The sequence below is a fragment of the Corvus moneduloides genome, chromosome 31, assembly GCF_009650955.1.
Source record: "Corvus moneduloides isolate bCorMon1 chromosome 31, bCorMon1.pri, whole genome shotgun sequence".
Lineage (NCBI taxonomy): Eukaryota > Metazoa > Chordata > Aves > Passeriformes > Corvidae > Corvus > Corvus moneduloides.
In genome coordinates, this window is record NC_045506.1 from 691,054 (window position 1) to 714,747 (window position 23,694).

Consider the following 23,694-nt stretch of genomic DNA (forward strand, 5'->3'; position numbering starts at 1 on the left):
GGCATGCTTTGGTATACTGGGGCTAGAATAACATACACTGTAACCAATGCAGAAGCCAGCTGAATAACTTGGCAAGAGATAGGGAACAAAGCTTGAAGAAATGAGGAACAAAGCTGCTAAAACCAGTAGAGAAATAGCTGAGACAGCTATCAAGAGACTGCACATGCCTAGGAAAGAAAGGTGAAAAGTGCAGAGCGAGGAAGAGGATGAAGCCTTCCTCAGCGCGACCACCAGGGAGCCCTGCGCCTGCGCTCCGCGTGTGCTACTGATAATAACGAATTCTGAGAAATGGTTTGCACAACCACACCTTTTCTAGGGAAAACAATGAATATGCCTGAAATAGATCCACATCTTGTAATCTGCCGTGTGCCTGGGGTGGGTGTTTGGAGGAGCGATCCCCGCACACCCAGCGCGCTGAATGAAGCAAACGCCCACTTCTTGGACTTTGTCTGGGAAGTGTCTCTTGGCCCGGTTTGGGGTGAATCACCAGGAGCTGGTGAAAGAGATGCAGGGGGGTGCCAGTGTCACTGAAACTGTGGAGGAAACAAAAACTCTTCAACAGCATTTTTAGTGATAGAGAATTAAGGCATTACTTTGTTCTGGCCAGGATGTGGAACAGAAATTATTTCATCCACACATTGCTCGGGTTGTGCAGGGAAAATCGTTCCATGACACACGGCTTTTACTGGCATTTTCAATATTGATACAGTAAAAACTCATAGAAATTCATTGGTTCAATGTTCATTGGTCCCAAGTTACACAATTTTTTAAATATTGGGTTTCTTATTGGTTACAGATTTCTTTGCCTCCGATGCTAATTTGGTCCTCATTCTTGGTTCTTTTATCTCTCTTTTCCCAGACCAGGTGTCTCTGACCATGCCAGAGATGTTTGGAGTTGATGGTCATTAATGGTCGTTAATAGTCTTTCATGGTCGTTATCTTTTGTGTACCTTCTGTGCTACTCCCAGGCTGTTGAGATGTTAAACTGCATCACCCCTTGAGTGATGAAACAGTCCTTTGAATAGAAACTTCAATTCCCTTCCCTCGAAGCAAAGGCAAAAAAAACCTCTGACTAAAGTTATATACAAATTTTAAACTCGGTGTATTTTCCAACACCAGTGCCCAGGAATGGAGATTCAAGAGGGCCCCAGGATCAAGGAAAATGAGGGCTCCCCAAAGCACCCTCCCAGGGGGGAGCAGGAACTGGGTCAGGAGCGCTGTGGGACAGAAAAGGAGGCGACCCCGGGAGAGGGGGATCCCCGGGGGGGCCTCACACGCTCCGGGTGGGACACGACCCCTGAGGACCCCCCCTCACCTTCTCCCACAGGTGGAGGCCGAGCCCCAGCCCAGGCAGACAAAGCCCAGCACGAAGCCCCGCCCTCGTCCGGCAGCAGGTCCGGAGGGTCGGGGGGCCAGGATTCGGTAAACGGCGGCGGCTGCCGGGAAGGGACCGGGACGGAGTGAGACAGGCAGGGATGGACTGGGACAGACTGGGATACAAGGACACACTAGGACTGGAACATTCTCGGACCAGAACTGGGGCAACAGCGATCATACTGGGATATACTGGAACCACACCGAGGGCTACTGGGACCAACTGGAAGCATACTGAGGACAACTGGGAGCAGCTGGGAATGACTGGAAGTGATTTGAATCATCCGGGGACTGACTGGAATTATACTGGGAGTGAGCAGAACCATAGTGGGGGTGAATAGGAGAAACTGGAACAATGCAGGGGGCAACTGGGATCATACTGGGAGCAGCTGGACTGAGATCATACTGGGACTGACAGGGTCATACTTGGAGTGACTGGAATAATAGTGGGAACATACTGGGAGTGACCGGGACCATACTGGGGGTGACTGGGAACAGCCCGGTGAGGCGGCGGCGGAGCTCGGAGGCGGCCCCAGCGCAGGTGGGAGCCGCGCTCGGTTCTGGCGGGGCTCGGGGCTGGCTGCGGGCGGAGGGGGCGGCAGGGGGCTGTGGCGGGTTCGTTGTGCCGTGTGGGCGCCGTGTTCGCCCTGGCGTGAGGGCGCTGCGGGAGCGGCTGCCCGCGGTCTCCTTCCCGCTGCTGCCTCGGCAGGAGCCGGTGCCGGAGCAGCGCTGGCTCGTCCCGGCTGCTGTGGGTAGGACAGAGGTGGCTGCCCCGTGGCCCGGAACGCTGCGCCGGGGCCGCCTCCGAGCTCCGCCGCCGCCTCACCGGGCTCCGGCCGCCGCCGCCGCTCCCGGGCCCGCACAGACGCTCCGCCAATGGCGCCTCTGCTGCGCCACGGCCGCCCTGCCGGCGGGGCCCGGGGGCGTGCTTGTACGTATTCTGACCAATCAGCATGCGACAAGGATGAGTGGCGGGAGAGTCAGCCAATCGGGACGAGGGGCGGGCTCTGCACGCGGCACAGGCTCGGCCCCCTCTCCGTGCGGGAATGAGCGGGGATGGAAGAGGAGCGAGAGAGGGGATGGACGTAGGAGGAGATGGAGGAGGGCTTGCGGAGAAGAAGGAGCAGGAGAGATAGATGGGGAGGAGGAGGGGGAGGAGAAGGAGCCGGAAGACGATGAGGAAGAAAGAAGACAGGCAAGCTCGGGGCTCCACCTGTCACTGTTTCTGCAGTCCCCCCGCCGCCAGGAGCTCATCCTGCGGGTGCAGGGAGGGGAAGCTCGCCCCAAATATCCTGGGGGATTCCTGGGATTCTTTTTGGGAGGGGAAGGATATTTGCAGTTTGCAGGACTTGAAACCTGAGCCACAAATGACGCTTGGGGGGATATTGGGGGTCCCCGGAGTTGATTTTTTTTTGGGAGGTGCCGGTGGCAGTTGCCGGCAGAGCCCGGGCGGTGGGCGGGGGCTGCCATCCCGTGTTACTGGCGGAGTTGGGAGGAGTGATGGCGACAGTGGTTTTGGAGATGATACCGAAATGGGCCAGAAAATCAACTTCCTAACACAAATTGAAGCGTTAGAAAGCAGGAAATTTTTATCAGTGCTGGACACACCCCGAGGATCTCTCCTTTAATCTGATGTGTGGGGTGAAACTTCACAACAGGTTGTTTATTCCATCCTGATCCGACATATTCATTTCAAGGCACATCCTGGCTAATCCACAAACATCACCATTCCTGGCAGTAATTTCCATCCATCTGCCTCCTGCTCGAAGTCGTTTTGTGGTCCTGGAGGACCGTCTAAAGGGGTCTCTGGTGGTCATTCTCACTGAGTGCCTGGATATTACCGATGACCTTGCCTTGAACTTTTCTTTGCCCATGAGCTGTTGCCTCTTGTTCCATAACTTGCCAAAAGCCCGACTATAGTTCTCGTTAGCTGCTTCTCCACAGGTTCCAAGCACACTTATCATCCTGTGTGCACACCTTTACATCCTTGTATCTTTTTTACAAGTCTTTAGGCTCTATCCATCACCTTCAGGGGAACTGAAAATTTTTATTCTCTGTGTTATTTATCAAGTGCCCCTGGGAGAGCCAGTAGAGGAGGAAGCCCGAGACTGCTGGCAGAGTCAGGACCCTTGGGACCCCAAAACCCCTGGCATCCTGAAGTGGGGACCCAAGAGAGCGGTGATCTGCAGGACCCATGGGACCCCCAGCAGCCCAGAGAAGGGGGACCCCCAGAATTGACTGTGAGATTGATCAGAGAGGGGCAACTGCTGGGAGGGTTTTTTGAGCTGAATCTTGTTTTGGAGGCTTCTATAGACACAAAATGCCCAGCGACTTCAAGAGATGGATTTGGGCAGGGGACACACCCAACCCAATGCGCTCACCCCTTGCTTTTCCCCCCAAAACAGGACTTCTCATTCCCAAGCCTTGGTTGAATGGAGGAGGAGGCTGTGAGGAAGAGGAAGATGCCCCGGGAGCCCCAGGCAGGTGAGGAGGAAGTCACCGCCCCTTTCCCCTCTCTCCTGCTCCATCTCCCAGCCCAGCATCGCCCCCGGCTGCAGGACAACCCCGCTGCCGATGCCGTCCTGCCGGGGATGGACTGGGGGGATCTCCTTCCCCTTCCCTGTGGCACGGAGGCAAATCCCATCCTCTCCTTGTCCTTCCTCCCCCAGACAAGGAGCTGAGGACGGAGACCAGGGAGGACAAATCCCCTCAGCAGGACCTCGTGGAAGAGGCCGTTTTGAGCGGCTTCACAGCACAGGAATCCAATGGGGAGGAAAAGCCCTGGAGATCCCACAGGAGGAGGGGCTGCAAACCCAGCCCAGGGAGCTGTGAGGAGGAAAGACCCCCCCTGTGCCGGGAAGGTGGCCGGACATCCAGCCACTCGGAGGTGGCGGAGAAGCCTCACAGTGGGGAGAAGCCCCACAAGTGCTTGGAATGTGGGAAGAGCTTCAGCAAGAGCTCCAGCCTGATCTGCCACTGATGATCCGCACTGGGGAAACGGCCTACAAGTGTCTGGAATGTGGGAAGAGCTTCAGCCATAACCCCCACTTCCTCACCCACTACTGGTTGCACACCAGGAAATGGCCCTGCAAGTGTGGGGAGTGTGGGAAGAACTTTAACAACAGCTCCACCTTCACCACTCGCCAGAAGATCCACACTGAGGAACAGCCCTATGGGTGTGGGGAGTGCAGGAAGGGGTTTCAGGCCAGCTCCCATCTCCTCCTGCACCAGCGCACACACACAGCGGGGAGCGCCTTCTACTGCCCTGACTGCAGGAAGGGCTTCAACTGCAACTCCAACCTCACCGACCACTGACGCACCCACACCGGGGAGAGGCCCTACGAGTGTCCCGAGTGTGGGAAGAGCTTCAGCCAGGGCTATGCCTTGATCTCACACCAACAGAGCCACCAGAAAGGGAAGCCCTGCAAGTGCCTCGACTGTGGGAAGAGCTTCATGCACTGCTCCAACTTCACCCCCCATCAGAGGATCCGTATTTGGCAATCCACAGTGATCCTCGTTGGGCAGAGACCTGGTTATCCCCATTCCGGGCAGTCCATGTTGGACAGTGTTTTGGATTTGTGTGGCCAGGTTTTTTTTAGGGGGGCTGGTTTTAGTTATTAATGTTGTTAGCAAAGGGATGGGAACAAAACAACAAAGTATTTAGAGATTAGCTGATTTCTTGCACGGATGATAAGCAAATATCAGAAATAAACTATGTGGATAATAAGCAGATAACAGAAAGAAGCATAGAAAGGCAATGCATCAAATCATTACTACAGACTACAGCAAGTGATTAAGGAAAGGTACATCGGCAATTACCCCAATACGTTACCATCCTCCTGGTCTGTGCTTCAGGTGGGGAGCCCCGTTGCAGCGAAGGACCGGAGAAACCCTCCTGATAATTGGGAAATCCTACACAGAGCATCGGTGAGGCTTCCAATACTGCTGCAAAGGGGTCTCACTTCCCTAGTGTTACTTGTAAAAGTGTATGTGACGAGATGTTTCTATTGAAACTGTGGTCTGCCACACCCAGCTTCTGGCCAGGTGCCCAGGCATGTCAAGCACCAAGGCCCCATCTTCCTAAAATTGCTTCTGTTGCTTTGAAAAGGTGCATGTGTTTGAGAGTTCACACAGAGGTCAACTTTGGTTCAGCCTCCACACAGGGCCTCTCACATCATTTGGTCCTTTGTGTGAACTTCAAGTTCATGCATGTGGCACAGAGGTTCTGTCCATCTGTCTGACTTTATACCAAATAACGCAATTAAATGTTGTCATTAGTACAATTATTATAAGCACAATTAAGATAGGGTGTACCAATACATCTCATGCCTTGGTGAATATCCAGAAAAAATGTCCCACCAATGATGGGCAGTTTCCCATTCGACTGGGACAGACAGTGACAGCAGTTTGTCTCTCTAGGAGGTTGACGCTGGCCTGATGCCAGGCACACACCCAAGCCGCTCTCTCACTCCCCTCTCCAGTGGACAGGGGAGAGGAAATACAATGAAGGGCTTGTGTGTCGAGATAAGGACCGAGAGAGATCCCTCATCAAAAACCATCATGGGCGAAACAGGCTCACCTAAGAGATTTAAAGTGAATTTATTACTAACAAAATCAGAGCAGGATAATGAGAAGTAAAACAAGAAAAAACACCTTCCCTCCACCCCTCCCTCCTTCCAGCTCTACCTCCCACCCCGGCAGTGCAGGACACAGGGAATGGGGGCCATGCTCAGTTCATCCCTGGTGCCTTCTCCTGCTGCTCAGGGACAGGAGTCGTTCCCCTGCTGCACTCTGGGCTCCCTCCCATGGGAGAGTTCCGCAGGAGCTTCCCTGACATGGCTCCAACCCACAAGCAGCAGCTCCCTGCGACCTGCTGCAACATGAGTCCAGCCAACAGTCCTCCCAAAGCTGCTGCAGCGTGGGTCGCTCTTCCATGGAAGGCAGTTCTCAAAGGACAGGTTTCTCCAGCCTGGGAGGAGGGAACCTCTCCACGGATCTCCCACAGGATCACAGCCTCTTCTCAGGCATCCCCCTCTTCTGGCATGGGGCTCCTCCATGGGCTACATGTGGATCTCTGCATCTCCATGGATCTCCAGGGGCTGCAGGGGCACAGCTGCCCCACCATGGTCTTCACCATGGGCTGCAGAGGAATCTCAGCTCCGGTGCCTGGAGCGGCTCCTCCCCCACCGTCTTCACTGACCTTGGTGTCTGCATGTTGTTCTCCTCACATGTTCTCACTCGACTCTTCTCTAGCTGTGCCACAGCTTTTAATTTATTCTTAAGTCTTATCACAGAGGTGTTGCCACCATTTCCAGCTGGCCCAGCCTTGGCCAGTGACATGCTCATCTTTAGAGCTACCAGTGATTGGCTCTGCTGGACGTGGAGGAAGCTTCCAGCAGTTTCTCACAGAAGCCACCCCTGTAGTTCCCCTGCTACTAAAACCAGGCCATGCAAACCCAATACACATGGTCACCTTATGGTCATCTCTTGGTCACAGTCATCACATCCTCACTGTCATCTCAAGGTCATGGTCATTTCCTGATCACCATCATCTCATGCACATGGTTATCTACCTGTAATGGTCATCTTGTGAACGTCTCATGGTCTTGATTGCCTCATGGCAATGGTCATGTTGGGGTCATGTCAGGATCACGGTCAGCTAATGGTCATCTCATGGTTGTGTTTTGTTCATCTCATGGCCATCTCCCTGTTGTGCTCATTTCATGGTTGTGGTCATGGTCAGGGAACCTCTCTAAGATCCTGAACTCGGGATTTTGGGATACTCAAAGACCGCTGGGGACAATGAGGCCTAGCCTGACCCCTCCCCCCATTTCACTGCCCCTCCAGGAACCCAACGCAACCAAACCATTCCTGGGGACACTGTGGACATGGGACGTGGAGTGGGAAATAAATCCCTGGGGATGGTGCTGGGTGCAAAGTCCCCATCCTGCTCCTGGTGTCCCCATTCTCATTCCTGGTGTTCCTAGTCCCAATGTCCCCATTCCTAGTTCCTGGTGTCTCCAACCTGCTCCTGGTGTCCCTGTCCTCAGTGACTCCATTCCCATTCCTGCTGTTCCCATCTCTGTCTCTGCTGTCCCCATCCCAGTCCTGGTGTCCCCATCCCAATCCTGGTGTCCCCATTCCCAACTCCTGGCATCTCCAACCTGCTCCCAGTGTCCCCATCCCTGTCTCCAGTATCCCCATCCTGGTCCCCCAAGTCTCCATTCCCATTCCTGGCTCCCAGAGAGGAACTGCTGGACACCAGAGGAGGGAACCAGGATTTATTGCCCAAACTGTGATATTTTAACACCAGAACTAAAGCATTGGGAATAACTGTGGTTCTTTGCTTTCAAACATGGGAAATGGGATGTTGATCTGCTGGGAAAAGCTGCAGGATGGGTGGGAGCAGCAGGGTGAGCTCTGCTGAATCTGAAGAGGAAAGGGACCAGATCCAGCTCCGTGGATTGCTCAGACGGTGATTACTACCAGGATGAGAGAGGGTCATGGTGTCACCCTGTGCCTGTCCCCATCCCATGGGATGAAGCTGCCTGTGGAGTCCATGGAGAGTGGGAGCTGCTCCAGAATCCCACCTGATCATCCTGCTCTAATCCTGCCGCAATCCTGCTCCATCCATCCCACCTGATCCTCCTCCATCCATCCTGCACCAGTCCTGCTCCGTTCATCCCACCTGATCCTGCCTTGGAATTCAGCCCTGATCCTGCTCCACAATCCCACCTGATCCTATTCTGGAATCCTGCCTTGATCCGGAATCCCTCCCTGATCCCACTCTGTCCTTCCTGCCCCAGTCCCCCTCTGGAGTCCCACCCCGATCCTGCTCCGCACCTGCAGTCAAGCTCTAGGATTGTGAATCAATTCCTGTGGAAAGAGAAGATCCATGAGATTCCAGCATGGATCACACACTGGGATTAACCCCAGGATCCATCCTGGGATCTGCACAGAGGGGATCCACCACTGCTACTCCCTGGCTGCTGTGTTGTATTCATTCCTCTGGCTCTGCCCGATGGAAAAACAGTGGGATCAGCACCCATGGTGGGGGATTCCTGGAACGCCACACAGTGGATCTGTGCTCCTTCCTGACCCCCATCCAGTGTGTTACTGGATTGGAGCTTCCAGACACTAAATCTGACAAGGAGGATGATGATGATGGCAGTGATGGACACAGTGACCACCAGGATGAGATTCCTGCTGGATTCTGGCTCTGGGTAGGGCGGGATAGTGAGAAATGGGAGGGGAACCCCATCCCACTGCTCCACATTCCCAAATTCCCTGTTCCCAAATTCCCAATTCTCAAATTTAGCATGCCCAGCCTCACCCCAAGTGAAGATCCCGGGCTCTGGCATTCCGGGATGCTCCACCCGGCACCGGTACTGCTCCCACTCCTCTGGCCGCGCCTCCATCCTGGCCCAGGTGTGGAAGGTGCCGTCGCTGTTGGGAACGATCCCACCCCACTCCGTCTCCTGATCCCGGATTTCATCCCCCTTCATCCAGCTGACTGCGATGGTGCTGGGGTAGAATCTGTATGTGCGACAGGACAATGTCAGGATCTTGTGTTCCACTTTTCCTGAGACATGGACACTGGGGGCCTCTGGGAATGGGATAATGCTTAGATGCATCCATGGAATTCCCATGGGAATGGGATGGCAATGAGATCCATCCTTGGAATTTCCAAGGGAATGGAAGAGCAGTGAGAGCCATCCACAGAATTCCCATGGGAATGGGGTAAGGGTGAGATCCATAAAAAGATTTCCCATGGGAATTCCTGTGTTCCCAAATTGCACCCTCCCAAATCCCAAGTTCCCCCATTCCCATGGGAATTCTTCCCCTACCTTTGCGCTCCAGTGCCTCCCGCCTGTATCTGACGTGTTTCTTGAGCACTTCCACACAGGTGTGCCCCAGCTCATGCTTCAACTCTGGCACTGTGATCCCATCAGATTCCCAGAGCCTCTTGATGATCTGGGCAGTGCCATCAGCTGCCACGAAGCTCCCAGATCCCAGATCGAAGGAGATGAAATCCCGCCCATCATAGCCGTACCGATCAGATCCACGGATACTCCCGTTGGACAGGAGGTCACAGCCAGAAACCACCTGCAGCGTGTGGAGACCTGGGGGTATTGCACAAATGGAGACCCATGGAATTGTGTCCGAGCCACATGGAGCCCCAGAGTCTGATGGAGACCCACAGAGCCTCATTCCAGCCCCTTGGAGTCCCAAACCCATGGATCCCTATCCCATCCCCACAGATCCCCACCAGTACCCAGTTTCCCCAGCTCACCCCTAGTCTGGTTGTACTGCCTCTGCAGCATCTCCAGATCGATAGGATCCACATGCTGGTACCTCTCACTGATCTCGGTCTCAGTATCCCAATATCCCGGCTCAGCTCCTGCCGCCATCCACAGCGTCTGGGGCTCCACCCGGCCCCGTCTGCTGTTGTAGCTTGCGAAGGGGATCCCATCCACGTACCCCACAGCCACGAATCGGGGGAGCCCCGGGCTGGGCTCTGATACTGTCACTCGCAGAAAACGCAGGGAGTGGAGAACTGGGGGGATATGGAGATTTGGGGGACCTGGGGGGGCCAAAATGAGAGACTGGGAGTCCTGGGAGGGGTTCATGGGTAAAGGAAAGGGGAAACTGGGAGAGCTGGGAGAGCCAGAAAGGGGTTCAGCAGTCCCAGGGTCAAGGATAGAGGGGTGCAGGGACTGGGAGAAATGGGATGGGGGGTCCAGAGGGTCCCTGTGCCCAGAAAAGGGGGGTCCAGGGAGCCTAAGTGTTGGGAAAAGGGGTCATGCGGTGGGGAGACCCAGGATGGCCTGGAATGGGGGTCATGGGCATCCTTGGTGTTGAGGAAATGGGGATACAGGAAGAGCAGGAATGGAGCTCCAGGGGGTCCAGGGTGAAGGAAAAGGGGGGTCTGGGAGAGACGGGATGGCCGGAAACAGAGTGCAAGGTGGTCTTGGTGCTAGATAAGGGGGTGCAGGGTGGTTCCTGTTCCAGATAAGGCAGTTCAGTGGGCTCCTGATGCTGTGGAAGGAGGGGCTAGGGAGTCACAGGGTCAAGAAAAAGAAGGGATCTGGAAGCTGGGAGAGGCGGGATGGCTGGGGAAGGGATTGCAGTGGTGTCCCCATGCTGGATAAGAGGGTGTAGGGGGGTTCTGGTACTGAGAAATTTGATGTTCAGGGGGATCCAGTGCCAGATAATGGGGTGCAGGTGGTTCCCAGTGCCCAGGAATGGAGGTTCAGGGGTGTCCATGTGCCAGGGGATCCCAAGGTCAAGGAAAAGGTGATGGCTGGGGTATGAGAGAGGCAGGATGGCCAAGAAAGGGGGTGTAGGGAGTTATTGATGCAGGATAAATGGGTGCAGAGGTGTCCCGGTGCTGGGTAAGAGGCTGCAGGGGAGGTCCCCAGGCACAGGAATGGGGGGTTCAGGGGAGTCCCGATCCTGGATATGGGGACTCAGAGGGGTCCTAGTAGAGAGGAAGGGGGGTTCAGGAGGTCCCGGTGCAGGGAGGTCCCTGTGCCTAGGAATGAGGGTTCAGGGGGCTTCCTGTGCCAGGGAATGCAGATTCAGGGGAGTTCCCTTCCCGAGAATCGGGGTTCAATGGAGTCCCAACGCCCACAAATGAACATTCAAGGAGGTCCCCATGCGCAGGACTGGGGGTGCAGGGGTGACCTGGGGCTGGATAAGGGCGTGCAGGGGTTTCTGATGCTGGGGAAGGGGATGCAGGGAGGTCCCGGTGGCCGGAAATGGGCGTTCAATTGGGTTCCCGTGCCAGGAATGCACGGTCAGGGGAGTTCCCTTCCCGGCACTGGGGCTTTAATAGGTCCTAGTGCCAAAAAAAATGGAGGTTCAGGGGGGTGCCGCTTACCAGAAAGGGGGAGGTCCCAGGGACCGGAAACTGACATTCACGGGGGTCCCCGTGCCCAGGAATGGGGGTTCAGTGGTTTCCAGTGTCTGGGAATGACAGTTCACGGGGGTCTCCGTACCCAGGGGGTTCAGAGGGGTCACAGTACCCAGGAATGGGGGTTCGGGGGGGTTCCCGTGCCCGGCAAGGGGGGTGCAGGGTGTTCTAGTTTCCGGAAATGGATTTTCGGGGGGGTCCCGCTGCCCGGGAATTGCGGTTCAGGGAGGTCCCAGTGCCGGGGGTCACACTCACCTCTCGTCGCGGCCCCCGGGGCCCCCAGGAGCCCCAGGAGCCCCAAGAGCATTCCCGCACCCAGCGCTGGAGCCATCGAGCCGCTCCGCTGCGGCCTCGCCCGCCTCCGGAATATCGCTGTCTTCCTGAGGCGTCTCGCGTTCATCCGCTCCAAGCGATCCCTCAGGAAAAGAACCTGTGGCGCTGCCTCCGAGACGGTCGCGACAAGGGCTCCGACATCGCCACGGGCAGGTTGCGCCGGGAGGGGAGAACTGGGGGGACATGGAGGCTGGGGGCTCTGGGGTGTCCGTGGATTGAGGAAAGGTGGAACTGAGAGAGTTGGGAGAGCCGGGAAGGGGTTTTAGAGGGTCCTGAGGTCAAAGAAAGGGAGGTCTGGGGGTGAAGTGACCCGGGATGGCCGGGAATGGGGATTCGGGGGTACCCGTTGTCGAGGAAACAGGGGATCCTGAAACCTAAGTGGTATGGAACAAAAGGTTAACCACAAGTAATATTGTAACAAGATGTGCAGGTAAAGCAAGCAAGATAGCAAGTTTTAACAGAACTTGCAAACAGCAAAATTAGCTATAAACAAGTTAGGATGAAAAATGAGCACAAAGCATGCGCTGAAGATAGAGGTAAAAAGTTCAAACGTGAGAAAGACTACAGAAGTCTTCATCAAAAGACCACCAGAACACTGGTGGAAGGAACTGACGCATGCGCGAAAGCAACAAACTGTTCTAATAACCACGACACAACTTAATGCAAGTGTGAGTATGCTAATGACATGTTGTAATTGTGACGTTGCATGGAAGGACTTTTAAAATGTAACCGAAGGCTAAAGAAGTTTGAGTGAGTTTTTGCCGGAGAGATCCCCCTCACTCCCAGTGCTGAATAAATAAATACCTGCTTTGCAGCTGAGTCGACGATAGAGTTTTATTTTCTTGTCTAGTTTTGACATCAATCCAGGAGTTGGGAGAGGCAGGATACCCAGGAAATTGAGTGCAGGGTGGTATTGGTGCAGGATAAGGGGGTGCAGGGGGGTCCCGTGAAAGGGTTAAGATCACTGTACTTGGGCATGCTTTGGTATACTGGGGCTAGAATAACATACACTGTAACCAATGCAGAAGCCAGCTGAATAACTTGGCAAGAGATAGGGAACAAAGCTTGAAGAAATGAGGAACAAAGCTGCTAAAACCAGTAGAGAAATAGCTGAGACAGCTATCAAGAGACTGCACATGCCTAGGAAAGAAAGGTGAAAAGTGCAGAGCGAGGAAGAGGATGAAGCCTTCCTCAGCGCGACCACCAGGGAGCCCTGCGCCTGCGCTCCGCGTGTGCTACTGATAATAACGAATTCTGAGAAATGGTTTGCACAACCACACCTTTTCTAGGGAAAACAATGAATATGCCTGAAATAGATCCACATCTTGTAATCTGCCGTGTGCCTGGGGTGGGTGTTTGGAGGAGCGATCCCCGCACACCCAGCGCGCTGAATGAAGCAAACGCCCACTTCTTGGACTTTGTCTGGGAAGTGTCTCTTGGCCCGGTTTGGGGTGAATCACCAGGAGCTGGTGAAAGAGATGCAGGGGGGTGCCAGTGTCACTGAAACTGTGGAGGAAACAAAAACTCTTCAACAGCATTTTTAGTGATAGAGAATTAAGGCATTACTTTGTTCTGGCCAGGATGTGGAACAGAAATTATTTCATCCACACATTGCTCGGGTTGTGCAGGGAAAATCGTTCCATGACACACGGCTTTTACTGGCATTTTCAATATTGATACAGTAAAAACTCATAGAAATTCATTGGTTCAATGTTCATTGGTCCCAAGTTACACAATTTTTTAAATATTGGGTTTCTTATTGGTTACAGATTTCTTTGCCTCCGATGCTAATTTGGTCCTCATTCTTGGTTCTTTTATCTCTCTTTTCCCAGACCAGGTGTCTCTGACCATGCCAGGGGTGATGTTTGGAGTTGATGGTCATTAATGGTCGTTAATAGTCTTTCATGGTCGCTATCTTTTGTGTACCTTCTGTGCTACTCCCAGGCTGTTGAGATGTTAAACTGCATCACCCCTTGAGTGATGAAACAGTCCTTTGAATAGAAACTTCAATTCCCTTCCCCCGAAGCAAAGGCAAAAAAAACCTCTGACTAAAGTTATATACAAATTTTAAACTCGGTGTATTTTCCAACACCAGTGCCCAGGAATGGAGATTCAAGAGGGCCCCAGGATCAAGGAAAATGAGGGCTCCCCAAAGCACCCTCCCAGGGGGGAGCAGGAACTGGGTCAGGAGCGCTGTGGGACAGAAAAGGAGGCGACCCCGGGAGAGGGGGATCCCCGGGGGGGCCTCACACGCTCCGGGTGGGACACGACCCCTGAGGACCCCCCCTCACCTTCTCCCACAGGTGGAGGCCGAGCCCCAGCCCAGGCAGACAAAGCCCAGCACGAAGCCCCGCCCTCGTCCGGCAGCAGGTCCGGAGGGTCGGGGGGCCAGGATTCGGTAAACGGCGGCGGCTGCCGGGAAGGGACCGGGACGGAGTGAGACAGGCAGGGATGGACTGGGACAGACTGGGATACAAGGACACACTAGGACTGGAACATTCTCGGACCAGAACTGGGGCAACAGCGATCATACTGGGATATACTGGAACCACACTGAGGGCTACTGGGACCAACTGGAAGCATACTGAGGACAACTGGGAGCAGCTGGGAATGACTGGAAGTGATTTGAATCATCCGGGGACTGACTGGAATTATACTGGGAGTGAGCAGAACCATAGTGGGGGTGAATAGGAGAAACTGGAACAATGCAGGGGGCAACTGGGATCATACTGGGAGCAGCTGGGCCCATGCTGAGGTCATACTGAGATCATACTGGGACTGACAGGGTCATACTTGGAGTGACTGGAATAATAGTGGGAACATACTGGGAGTGACCGGGACCATACTGGGGGTGACTGGGAACAGCCCGGTGAGGCGGCGGCGGAGCTCGGAGGCGGCCCCAGCGCAGGTGGGAGCCGCGCTCGGTTCTGGCGGGGCTCGGGGCTGGCTGCGGGCGGAGGGGGCGGCAGGGGGCTGTGGCGGGTTCGTTGTGCCGTGTGGGCGCCGTGTTCGCCCTGGCGTGAGGGCGCTGCGGGAGCGGCTGCCCGCGGTCTCCTTCCCGCTGCTGCCTCGGCAGGAGCCGGTGCCGGAGCAGCGCTGGCTCGTCCCGGCTGCTGTGGGTAGGACAGAGGTGGCTGCCCCGTGGCCCGGAACGCTGCGCCGGGGCCGCCTCCGAGCTCCGCCGCCGCCTCACCGGGCTCCGGCCGCCGCCGCCGCTCCCGGGCCCGCACAGACGCTCCGCCAATGGCGCCTCTGCTGCGCCACGGCCGCCCTGCCGGCGGGGCCCGGGGGCGTGCTTGTACGTATTCTGACCAATCAGCATGCGACAAGGATGAGTGGCGGGAGAGTCAGCCAATCGGGACGAGGGGCGGGCTCTGCACGCGGCACAGGCTCGGCCCCCTCTCCGTGCGGGAATGAGCGGGGATGGAAGAGGAGCGAGAGAGGGGATGGACGTAGGAGGAGATGGAGGAGGGCTTGCGGAGAAGAAGGAGCAGGAGAGATAGATGGGGAGGAGGAGGGGGAGGAGAAGGAGCCGGAAGACGATGAGGAAGAAAGAAGACAGGCAAGCTCGGGGCTCCACCTGTCACTGTTTCTGCAGTCCCCCCGCCGCCAGGAGCTCATCCTGCGGGTGCAGGGAGGGGAAGCTCGCCCCAAATATCCTGGGGGATTCCTGGGATTCTTTTTGGGAGGGGAAGGATATTTGCAGTTTGCAGGACTTGAAACCTGAGCCACAAATGACGCTTGGGGGGATATTGGGGGTCCCCGGAGTTGATTTTTTTTTGGGAGGTGCCGGTGGCAGTTGCCGGCAGAGCCCGGGCGGTGGGCGGGGGCTGCCATCCCGTGTTACTGGCGGAGTTGGGAGGAGTGATGGCGACAGTGGTTTTGGAGATGATACCGAAATGGGCCAGAAAATCAACTTCCTAACACAAATTGAAGCGTTAGAAAGCAGGAAATTTTTATCAGTGCTGGACACACCCCGAGGATCTCTCCTTTAATCTGATGTGTGGGGTGAAACTTCACAACAGGTTGTTTATTCCATCCTGATCCGACATATTCATTTCAAGGCACATCCTGGCTAATCCACAAACATCACCATTCCTGGCAGTAATTTCCATCCATCTGCCTCCTGCTCGAAGTCGTTTTGTGGTCCTGGAGGACCGTCTAAAGGGGTCTCTGGTGGTCATTCTCACTGAGTGCCTGGATATTACCGATGACCTTGCCTTGAACTTTTCTTTGCCCATGAGCTGTTGCCTCTTGTTCCATAACTTGCCAAAAGCCCGACTATAGTTCTCGTTAGCTGCTTCTCCACAGGTTCCAAGCACACTTATCATCCTGTGTGCACACCTTTACATCCTTGTATCTTTTTTACAAGTCTTTAGGCTCTATCCATCACCTTCAGGGGAACTGAAAATTTTTATTCTCTGTGTTATTTATCAAGTGCCCCTGGGAGAGCCAGTAGAGGAGGAAGCCCGAGACTGCTGGCAGAGTCAGGACCCTTGGGACCCCAAAACCCCTGGCATCCTGAAGTGGGGACCCAAGAGAGCGGTGATCTGCAGGACCCATGGGACCCCCAGCAGCCCAGAGAAGGGGGACCCCCAGAATTGACTGTGAGATTGATCAGAGAGGGGCAACTGCTGGGAGGGTTTTTTGAGCTGAATCTTGTTTTGGAGGCTTCTATAGACACAAAATGCCCAGCGACTTCAAGAGATGGATTTGGGCAGGGGACACACCCAACCCAATGCGCTCACCCCTTGCTTTTCCCCCCAAAACAGGACTTCTCATTCCCAAGCCTTGGTTGAATGGAGGAGGAGGCTGTGAGGAAGAGGAAGATGCCCCGGGACCCCCAGGCAGGTGAGGAGGAAGTCACTGCCCCTTTCCCCCTCTCTCCTGCTCCATCTCCCAGCCCAGCATTGCCCCCGGCTGCAGGACAACCCCGCTGCCGATGCCGTCCTGCCGGGGATGGACTGGGGGGATCTCCTTCCCCTTCCCTGTGGCACGGAGGCAAATCCCATCCTCTCCTTGTCCTTCCTCCCCCAGACAAGGAGCTGAGGACGGAGACCAGGGAGGACAAATCCCCTCAGCAGGACCTCGTGGAAGAGGCCGTTTTGAGCGGCTTCACAGCACAGGAATCCAATGGGGAGGAAAAGCCCTGGAGATCCCACAGGAGGAGGGGCTGCAAACCCAGCCCAGGGAGCTGTGAGGAGGAAAGACCCCCCCTGTGCCGGGAAGGTGGCCGGACATCCAGCCACTCGGAGGTGGCGGAGAAGCCTCACAGTGGGGAGAAGCCCCACAAGTGCTTGGAATGTGGGAAGAGCTTCAGCAAGAGCTCCAGCCTGATCTGCCACTGATGATCCGCACTGGGGAAACGGCCTACAAGTGTCTGGAATGTGGGAAGAGCTTCAGCCATAACCCCCACTTCCTCACCCACTACTGGTTGCACACCAGGAAATGGCCCTGCAAGTGTGGGGAGTGTGGGAAGAACTTTAACAACAGCTCCACCTTCACCACTCGCCAGAAGATCCACACTGAGGAACAGCCCTATGGGTGTGGGGAGTGCAGGAAGGGGTTTCAGGCCAGCTCCCATCTCCTCCTGCACCAGCGCACACACACAGCGGGGAGCGCCTTCCACTGCCCTGACTGCAGGAAGGGCTTCAACTGCAACTCCAACCTCACCGACCACTGACGCACCCACACCGGGGAGAGGCCCTACGAGTGTCCCGAGTGTGGGAAGAGCTTCAGCCAGGGCTATGCCTTGATCTCACACCAACAGAGCCACCAGAAAGGGAAGCCCTGCAAGTGCCTCGACTGTGGGAAGAGCTTCATGCACTGCTCCAACTTCACCCCCCATCAGAGGATCCGTATTTGGCAATCCACAGTGATCCTCGTTGGGCAGAGACCTGGTTATCCCCATTCCGGGCAGTCCATGTTGGACAGTGTTTTGGATTTGTGTGGCCAGGTTTTTTTTAGGGGGGCTGGTTTTAGTTATTAATGTTGTTAGCAAAGGGATGGGAACAAAACAACAAAGTATTTAGAGATTAGCTGATTTCTTGCACGGATGATAAGCAAATATCAGAAATAAACTATGTGGATAATAAGCAGATAACAGAAAGAAGCATAGAAAGGCAATGCATCAAATCATTACTACAGACTACAGCAAGTGATTAAGGAAAGGTACATCGGCAATTACCCCAATACGTTACCATCCTCCTGGTCTGTGCTTCAGGTGGGGAGCCCCGTTGCAGCGAAGGACCGGAGAAACCCTCCTGATAATTGGGAAATCCTACACAGAGCATCGGTGAGGCTTCCAATACTGCTGCAAAGGGGTCTCACTTCCCTAGTGTTACTTGTAAAAGTGTATGTGACGAGATGTTTCTATTGAAACTGTGGTCTGCCACACCCAGCTTCTGGCCAGGTGCCCAGGCATGTCAAGCACCAAGGCCCCATCTTCCTAAAATTGCTTCTGTTGCTTTGAAAAGGTGCATGTGTTTGAGAGTTCACACAGAGGTCAACTTTGGTTCAGCCTCCACACAGGGCCTCTCACATCATTTGGTCCTTTGTGTGAACTTCAAGTTCATGCATGTGGCACAGAGGTTCTGTCCATCTGTCTGACTTTATACCAAATAACGCAATTAAATGTTGTCATTAGTACAATTATTATAAGCACAATTAAGATAGGGTGTACCAATACATCTCATGCCTTGGTGAATATCCAGAAAAAATGTCCCACCAATGATGGGCAGTTTCCCATTCGACTGGGACAGACAGTGACAGCAGTTTGTCTCTCTAGGAGGTTGACGCTGGCCTGATGCCAGGCACACACCCAAGCCGCTCTCTCACTCCCCTCTCCAGTGGACAGGGGAGAGGAAATACAATGAAGGGCTTGTGTGTCGAGATAAGGACCGAGAGAGATCCCTCATCAAAAACCATCATGGGCGAAACAGGCTCACCTAAGAGATTTAAAGTGAATTTATTACTAACAAAATCAGAGCAGGATAATGAGAAGTAAAACAAGAAAAAACACCTTCCCTCCACCCCTCCCTCCTTCCAGCTCTACCTCCCACCCCGGCAGTGCAGGACACAGGGAATGGGGGCCATGCTCAGTTCATCCCTGGTGCCTTCTCCTGCTGCTCAGGGACAGGAGTCGTTCCCCTGCTGCACTCTGGGCTCCCTCCCATGGGAGAGTTCCGCAGGAGCTTCCCTGACATGGCTCCAACCCACAAGCAGCAGCTCCCTGCGACCTGCTGCAACATGAGTCCAGCCAACAGTCCTCCCAAAGCTGCTGCAGCGTGGGTCGCTCTTCCATGGAAGGCAGTTCTCAAAGGACAGGTTTCTCCAGCCTGGGAGGAGGGAACCTCTCCACGGATCTCCCACAGGATCACAGCCTCTTCTCAGGCATCCCCCTCTTCTGGCATGGGGCTCCTCCATGGGCTACATGTGGATCTCTGCATCTCCATGGATCTCCAGGGGCTGCAGGGGCACAGCTGCCCCACCATGGTCTTCACCATGGGCTGCAGAGGAATCTCAGCTCCGGTGCCTGGAGCGGCTCCTCCCCCACCGTCTTCACTGACCTTGGTGTCTGCATGTTGTTCTCCTCACATGTTCTCACTCGACTCTTCTCTAGCTGTGCCACAGCTTTTAATTTATTCTTAAGTCTTATCACAGAGGTGTTGCCACCATTTCCAGCTGGCCCAGCCTTGGCCAGTGACATGCTCATCTTTAGAGCTACCAGTGATTGGCTCTGCTGGACGTGGAGGAAGCTTCCAGCAGTTTCTCACAGAAGCCACCCCTGTAGTTCCCCTGCTACTAAAACCAGGCCATGCAAACCCAATACACATGGTCACCTTATGGTCATCTCTTGGTCACAGTCATCACATCCTCACTGTCATCTCAAGGTCATGGTCATTTCCTGATCGCCATCATCTCATGCACATGGTTATCTACCTGTAATGGTCATCTTGTGAACGTCTCATGGTCTTGATTGCCTCATGGCAATGGTCATGTTGGGGTCATGTCAGGATCACGGTCAGCTAATGGTCATCTCATGGTTGTGTTTTGTTCATCTCATGGCCATCTCCCTGTTGTGCTCATTTCATGGTTGTGGTCATGGTCAGGGAACCTCTCTAAGATCCTGAACTCGGGATTTTGGGATACTCAAAGACCGCTGGGGACAATGAGGCCTAGCCTGACCCCTCCCCCCATTTCACTGCCCCTCCAGGAACCCAACGCAACCAAACCATTCCTGGGGACACTGTGGACATGGGACGTGGAGTGGGAAATAAATCCCTGGGGATGGTGCTGGGTGCAAAGTCCCCATCCTGCTCCTGGTGTCCCCATTCTCATTCCTGGTGTTCCTAGTCCCAATGTCCCCATTCCTAGTTCCTGGTGTCTCCAACCTGCTCCTGGTGTCCCTGTCCTCAGTGACTCCATTCCCATTCCTGCTGTTCCCATCTCTGTCTCTGCTGTCCCCATCCCAGTCCTGGTGTCCCCATCCCAATCCTGGTGTCCCCATTCCCAACTCCTGGCATCTCCAACCTGCTCCCAGTGTCCCCATCCCTGTCTCCAGTATCCCCATCCTGGTCCCCCAAGTCTCCATTCCCATTCCTGGCTCCCAGAGAGGAACTGCTGGACACCAGAGGAGGGAACCAGGATTTATTGCCCAAACTGTGATATTTTAACACCAGAACTAAAGCATTGGGAATAACTGTGGTTCTTTGCTTTCAAACATGGGAAATGGGATGTTGATCTGCTGGGAAAAGCTGCAGGATGGGTGGGAGCAGCAGGGTGAGCTCTGCTGAATCTGAAGAGGAAAGGGACCAGATCCAGCTCCGTGGATTGCTCAGACGGTGATTACTACCAGGATGAGAGAGGGTCATGGTGTCACCCTGTGCCTGTCCCCATCCCATGGGATGAAGCTGCCTGTGGAGTCCATGGAGAGTGGGAGCTGCTCCAGAATCCCACCTGATCATCCTGCTCTAATCCTGCCGCAATCCTGCTCCATCCATCCCACCTGATCCTCCTCCATCCATCCTGCACCAGTCCTGCTCCGTTCATCCCACCTGATCCTGCCTTGGAATTCAGCCCTGATCCTGCTCCACAATCCCACCTGATCCTATTCTGGAATCCTGCCTTGATCCGGAATCCCTCCCTGATCCCACTCTGTCCTTCCTGCCCCAGTCCCCCTCTGGAGTCCCACCCCGATCCTGCTCCGCACCTGCAGTCAAGCTCTAGGATTGTGAATCAATTCCTGTGGAAAGAGAAGATCCATGAGATTCCAGCATGGATCACACACTGGGATTAACCCCAGGATCCATCCTGGGATCTGCACAGAGGGGATCCACCACTGCTACTCCCTGGCTGCTGTGTTGTATTCATTCCTCTGGCTCTGCCCGATGGAAAAACAGTGGGATCAGCACCCATGGTGGGGGATTCCTGGAACGCCACACAGTGGATCTGTGCTCCTTCCTGACCCCCATCCAGTGTGTTACTGGATTGGAGCTTCCAGACACTAAATCTGACAAGGAGGATGATGATGATGGCAGTGATGGACACAGTGACCACCAGGATGAGATTCCTGCTGGATTCTGGCTCTGGGTAGGGCGGGATAGTGAGAAATGGGAGGGGAACCCCATCCCACTGCTCCACATTCCCAAATTCCCTGTTCCCAAATTCCCAATTCTCAAATTTAGCATGCCCAGCCTCACCCCAAGTGAAGATCCCGGGCTCTGGCATTCCGGGATGCTCCACCCGGCACCGGTACTGCTCCCACTCCTCTGGCCGCGCCTCCATCCTGGCCCAGGTGTGGAAGGTGCCGTCGCTGTTGGGAACGATCCCACCCCACTCCGTCTCCTGATCCCGGATTTCATCCCCCTTCATCCAGCTGACTGCGATGGTGCTGGGGTAGAATCTGTATGTGCGACAGAATCAGGATCTCGTGTTCCACTTTTCTTGAGACATGGACATTGGGAGGCTTTGAGAATGGGATAATGATGGAATTTATCCATGGAATTCCCATGGAAATGGGATGGCAATGAGATCCATCCACAAAATTCCCATTGGAATGGAAAGATGGTGAGATCCAGACACAGAGTTTCAATGAGAATGTGATGAGGGTGAGATCCATAAACAGAATTCCCATGCAAATTTCTGCATTCCCAAATTGCACCCTCCCAAACCCACATTCCCAAGTTCCCCATTCCCATGGGAATTCCACCTCCACCTTTGCACTCCAGTGCCTCCTGCCTGTATCTGATGTGTTTCTTGAGCACTTCCACACAGGTGTGCTCCAGGGCATTCTTCAAATACTGCGCTGTGATCCCATCAGATTCCCAGAGCCTCTTGGTGATCTGGGCAGTGCCATCAGCTGCCACAAAGCTCCCAGATCCCAGACTGAAGGACATGAAATCCCACCCATCACAGCCTTGCGGGAAGGATCCACAGATGCTTCTGTTGGACAGGTCGCAGCTGCACTCCTGCTGCAGTGTGCAGAGACGTGGATGGGGTGGGATCGGACTGTGGAGACACATGGAATGGTGTCCCAGCCCCATGGAGGCTCATTCCAGCCCTATGGAGCTTCAGTGTCAGATGGAGACCCATAGAGCCTCATCCTAGCCCCTTGGTGCCCCACAGATCCCCATTCCAGCCCCACAAATCTCCCCCTGCCCCTAGCTCCCTCCACTCAGCCCTGCTCTGGTTGTACCAGACCTACAGCCTCTCCAGCTCACTGGGGTACCTGTCATTGATCCAGGTCTCATTATCCCACTATCCCAGTCCGGCTCTGGCCACCATCCACAGCATCTGCAGCTCCACCTGGCCCCACTTGCTGTCCTAGTGCACGAAGGGGATCACATCCACGAAGCCCACAGCCAAGAATGAGGTGAGTCTTGGACCGGGCTCTGACACTGCCACTCACTGGTAATGCTGGGAGTGGAGAGCTGGGAGGACATGGCGATTTGGGGGGTCTGGGGGTACTGTGGGGCCCGGGAGGGTGAAAGAAAGGGGAAACTGGGAGAGCTGGGAGAGCCAGAAAGGGGCTTGGGGTTCCCAGGGCCAAGGATAGAGGGGTGCAGGGACTGGGAGAGGTGGGATGGGGGGTCCAGAGGGTCCCTGTGCCCAGGAAAGGGGGGTTAAGGGGGCTCCAGTGTTGGGGAAAAGGGGTCATGGGGTGGGGAGACCCAGGATGGCCTGGAATGGGGGTCATGGGCCTTCTCGGTGTTGATGAAAAGTGTGGGCTAGGAGCTGGGAAATGCAGAAATGGGGATCCAGGCATTCCCAGGCCCAAGGAAAAGGGGGAATCCAGGGACTGGCAGAGGTGGGATGGCCGGAAAAGTGATTGCAGGGGGTAGTAGTGAAGGATAAGGGGATGCAGAGGGTCCTGGTTCTGGGGAATGGGTGTTCAGGGGGGTCATGGTGCCCAGAGATGGAATTTCAGGGGGGTCCTGGTGGCCATGAATTGCAGTTCAGAGGGATCCCAGTGCCAGGGGCAGTCAGCGGTCGCTGGGCAGATTGTGCTGGCTGGGAGATGCCAGAGTGACTGTGGAAGGGTGGCAGGGAGGGGATGGGCCTGGATGCCCCCAGGATCCTCTCTGACCCCCCTGCAGGAAGTGCAGGGAGTGGAGAACTGAGGGGATGCAGGGATTGTCAGGGTCTGGCAGCATTCAAGGGTCAAGGAAGTGGAACTGGGAGAGTTGGGAAGGGTCCATGGTTCAAGAAAAGGGGATGAAGGGACTGGGAGAGGCAGGATGGGGGATCCAAGGGTTCCTGGTCCCTGTGCCCAGGAAAAGGGGGTCCAGGGGTTCCCAGTGTAGAGGAAAGTGGAGTCTGGGTGGTGGGAAAGGCAGGAATGGGGGCCCAGGGGGTACCAAGATCAAGGGAAAGGGGGGGGTCTGTGGGCTGGCAGAGGCAGGATTGCCAGGAAAGGGGGTGCAGGGGGATTTTGGTGCAGGGTAACGGGGTGAAGAGGTGTTCTGGAGCTGGGGATGGAGGTGCAGTGGGGTCTCCATGCACAGGTCTGGGGCATTCAGAGGAATCCCAGTCCTGGATATGGGGGTGCAGGGGTGTCCCAGTGCCCAGGA

General features: G+C 55.1%; 3 protein-coding genes and 1 pseudogene across 7 annotated transcripts in view; 3 read left to right on the forward strand and 1 right to left on the reverse strand.

Moving 5' to 3' along the window:
• The window catches only part of LOC116436931 (zinc finger protein 79-like), a 509,410-nt gene that overhangs the window by 197,418 nt on the left and 288,298 nt on the right, over window positions 1-23,694 (forward strand). The gene's annotated exons all lie outside the window — the stretch shown is intronic.
• LOC116436941 (zinc finger protein with KRAB and SCAN domains 1-like) lies at window positions 1,765-4,625 on the forward strand. 2 transcript variants are annotated; one of them, XM_032094398.1, is made up of 3 exons: window positions 1,765-1,915; window positions 3,780-3,858; window positions 4,044-4,625. In XM_032094398.1, exons 2-3 carry the CDS (start codon window positions 3,807-3,809, stop codon window positions 4,352-4,354), a joined length of 363 nt encoding a protein of 120 aa, XP_031950289.1. In that variant the 5' UTR covers window positions 1,765-1,915; window positions 3,780-3,806; the 3' UTR covers window positions 4,355-4,625. The 2 variants fall into 2 exon arrangements, with proteins under 2 accessions (XP_031950289.1, XP_031950288.1); XM_032094397.1 differs by lacking the exon at window positions 1,765-1,915 and adding an exon at window positions 2,519-3,552.
• LOC116436901 (class I histocompatibility antigen, F10 alpha chain-like) lies at window positions 7,642-11,642 on the reverse strand. 4 transcript variants are annotated; one of them, XR_004237094.1, is made up of 6 exons: window positions 11,546-11,642; window positions 9,668-9,958; window positions 9,222-9,497; window positions 8,708-8,980; window positions 8,218-8,593; window positions 7,642-7,803 (listed from the first exon to the last, which is right to left on the reverse strand). XR_004237094.1 is itself a non-coding variant. In XM_032094345.1 (5 exons), exons 1-5 carry the CDS (start codon window positions 11,619-11,621, stop codon window positions 8,301-8,303), a joined length of 1,182 nt encoding a protein of 393 aa, XP_031950236.1. In that variant the 5' UTR covers window positions 11,622-11,642; the 3' UTR covers window positions 7,642-8,300. The 4 variants fall into 4 exon arrangements, 3 of the variants coding, with proteins under 3 accessions (XP_031950236.1, XP_031950235.1, XP_031950237.1); XM_032094345.1 differs by having other exon boundaries at window positions 7,642-8,593; window positions 9,668-9,931; XM_032094344.1 differs by having other exon boundaries at window positions 7,642-8,593.
• LOC116436912 lies at window positions 15,147-19,276 on the forward strand (annotated as a pseudogene).

Coding starts and splice junctions, on each gene's coding strand:
- LOC116436941 (XM_032094398.1), top strand. CDS start 3,807: ATGGAGGAGGAGGCTGTGAGGAAGAGGAAGATGCCCCGGGAGCCCCAG. Junction 3,859..4,043: donor GCCCCGGGAGCCCCAGGCAG/GTGAGGAGGAAG, acceptor TTCCTCCCCCAG/ACAAGGAGCTGAGGACGGAG.
- LOC116436901 (XM_032094344.1), bottom strand. CDS start 11,621: ATGGCTCCAGCGCTGGGTGCGGGAATGCTCTTGGGGCTCCTGGGGCTC. Junction 9,959..11,545: donor CCCGGGGGCCGCGACGAGAG/GTGAGTGTGACC, acceptor TGGCCCCCCCAG/GTCCCCCAAATCTCCATATC. Junction 9,498..9,667: donor GCAGTACAACCAGACTAGGG/GTGAGCTGGGGA, acceptor CAATACCCCCAG/GTCTCCACACGCTGCAGGTG.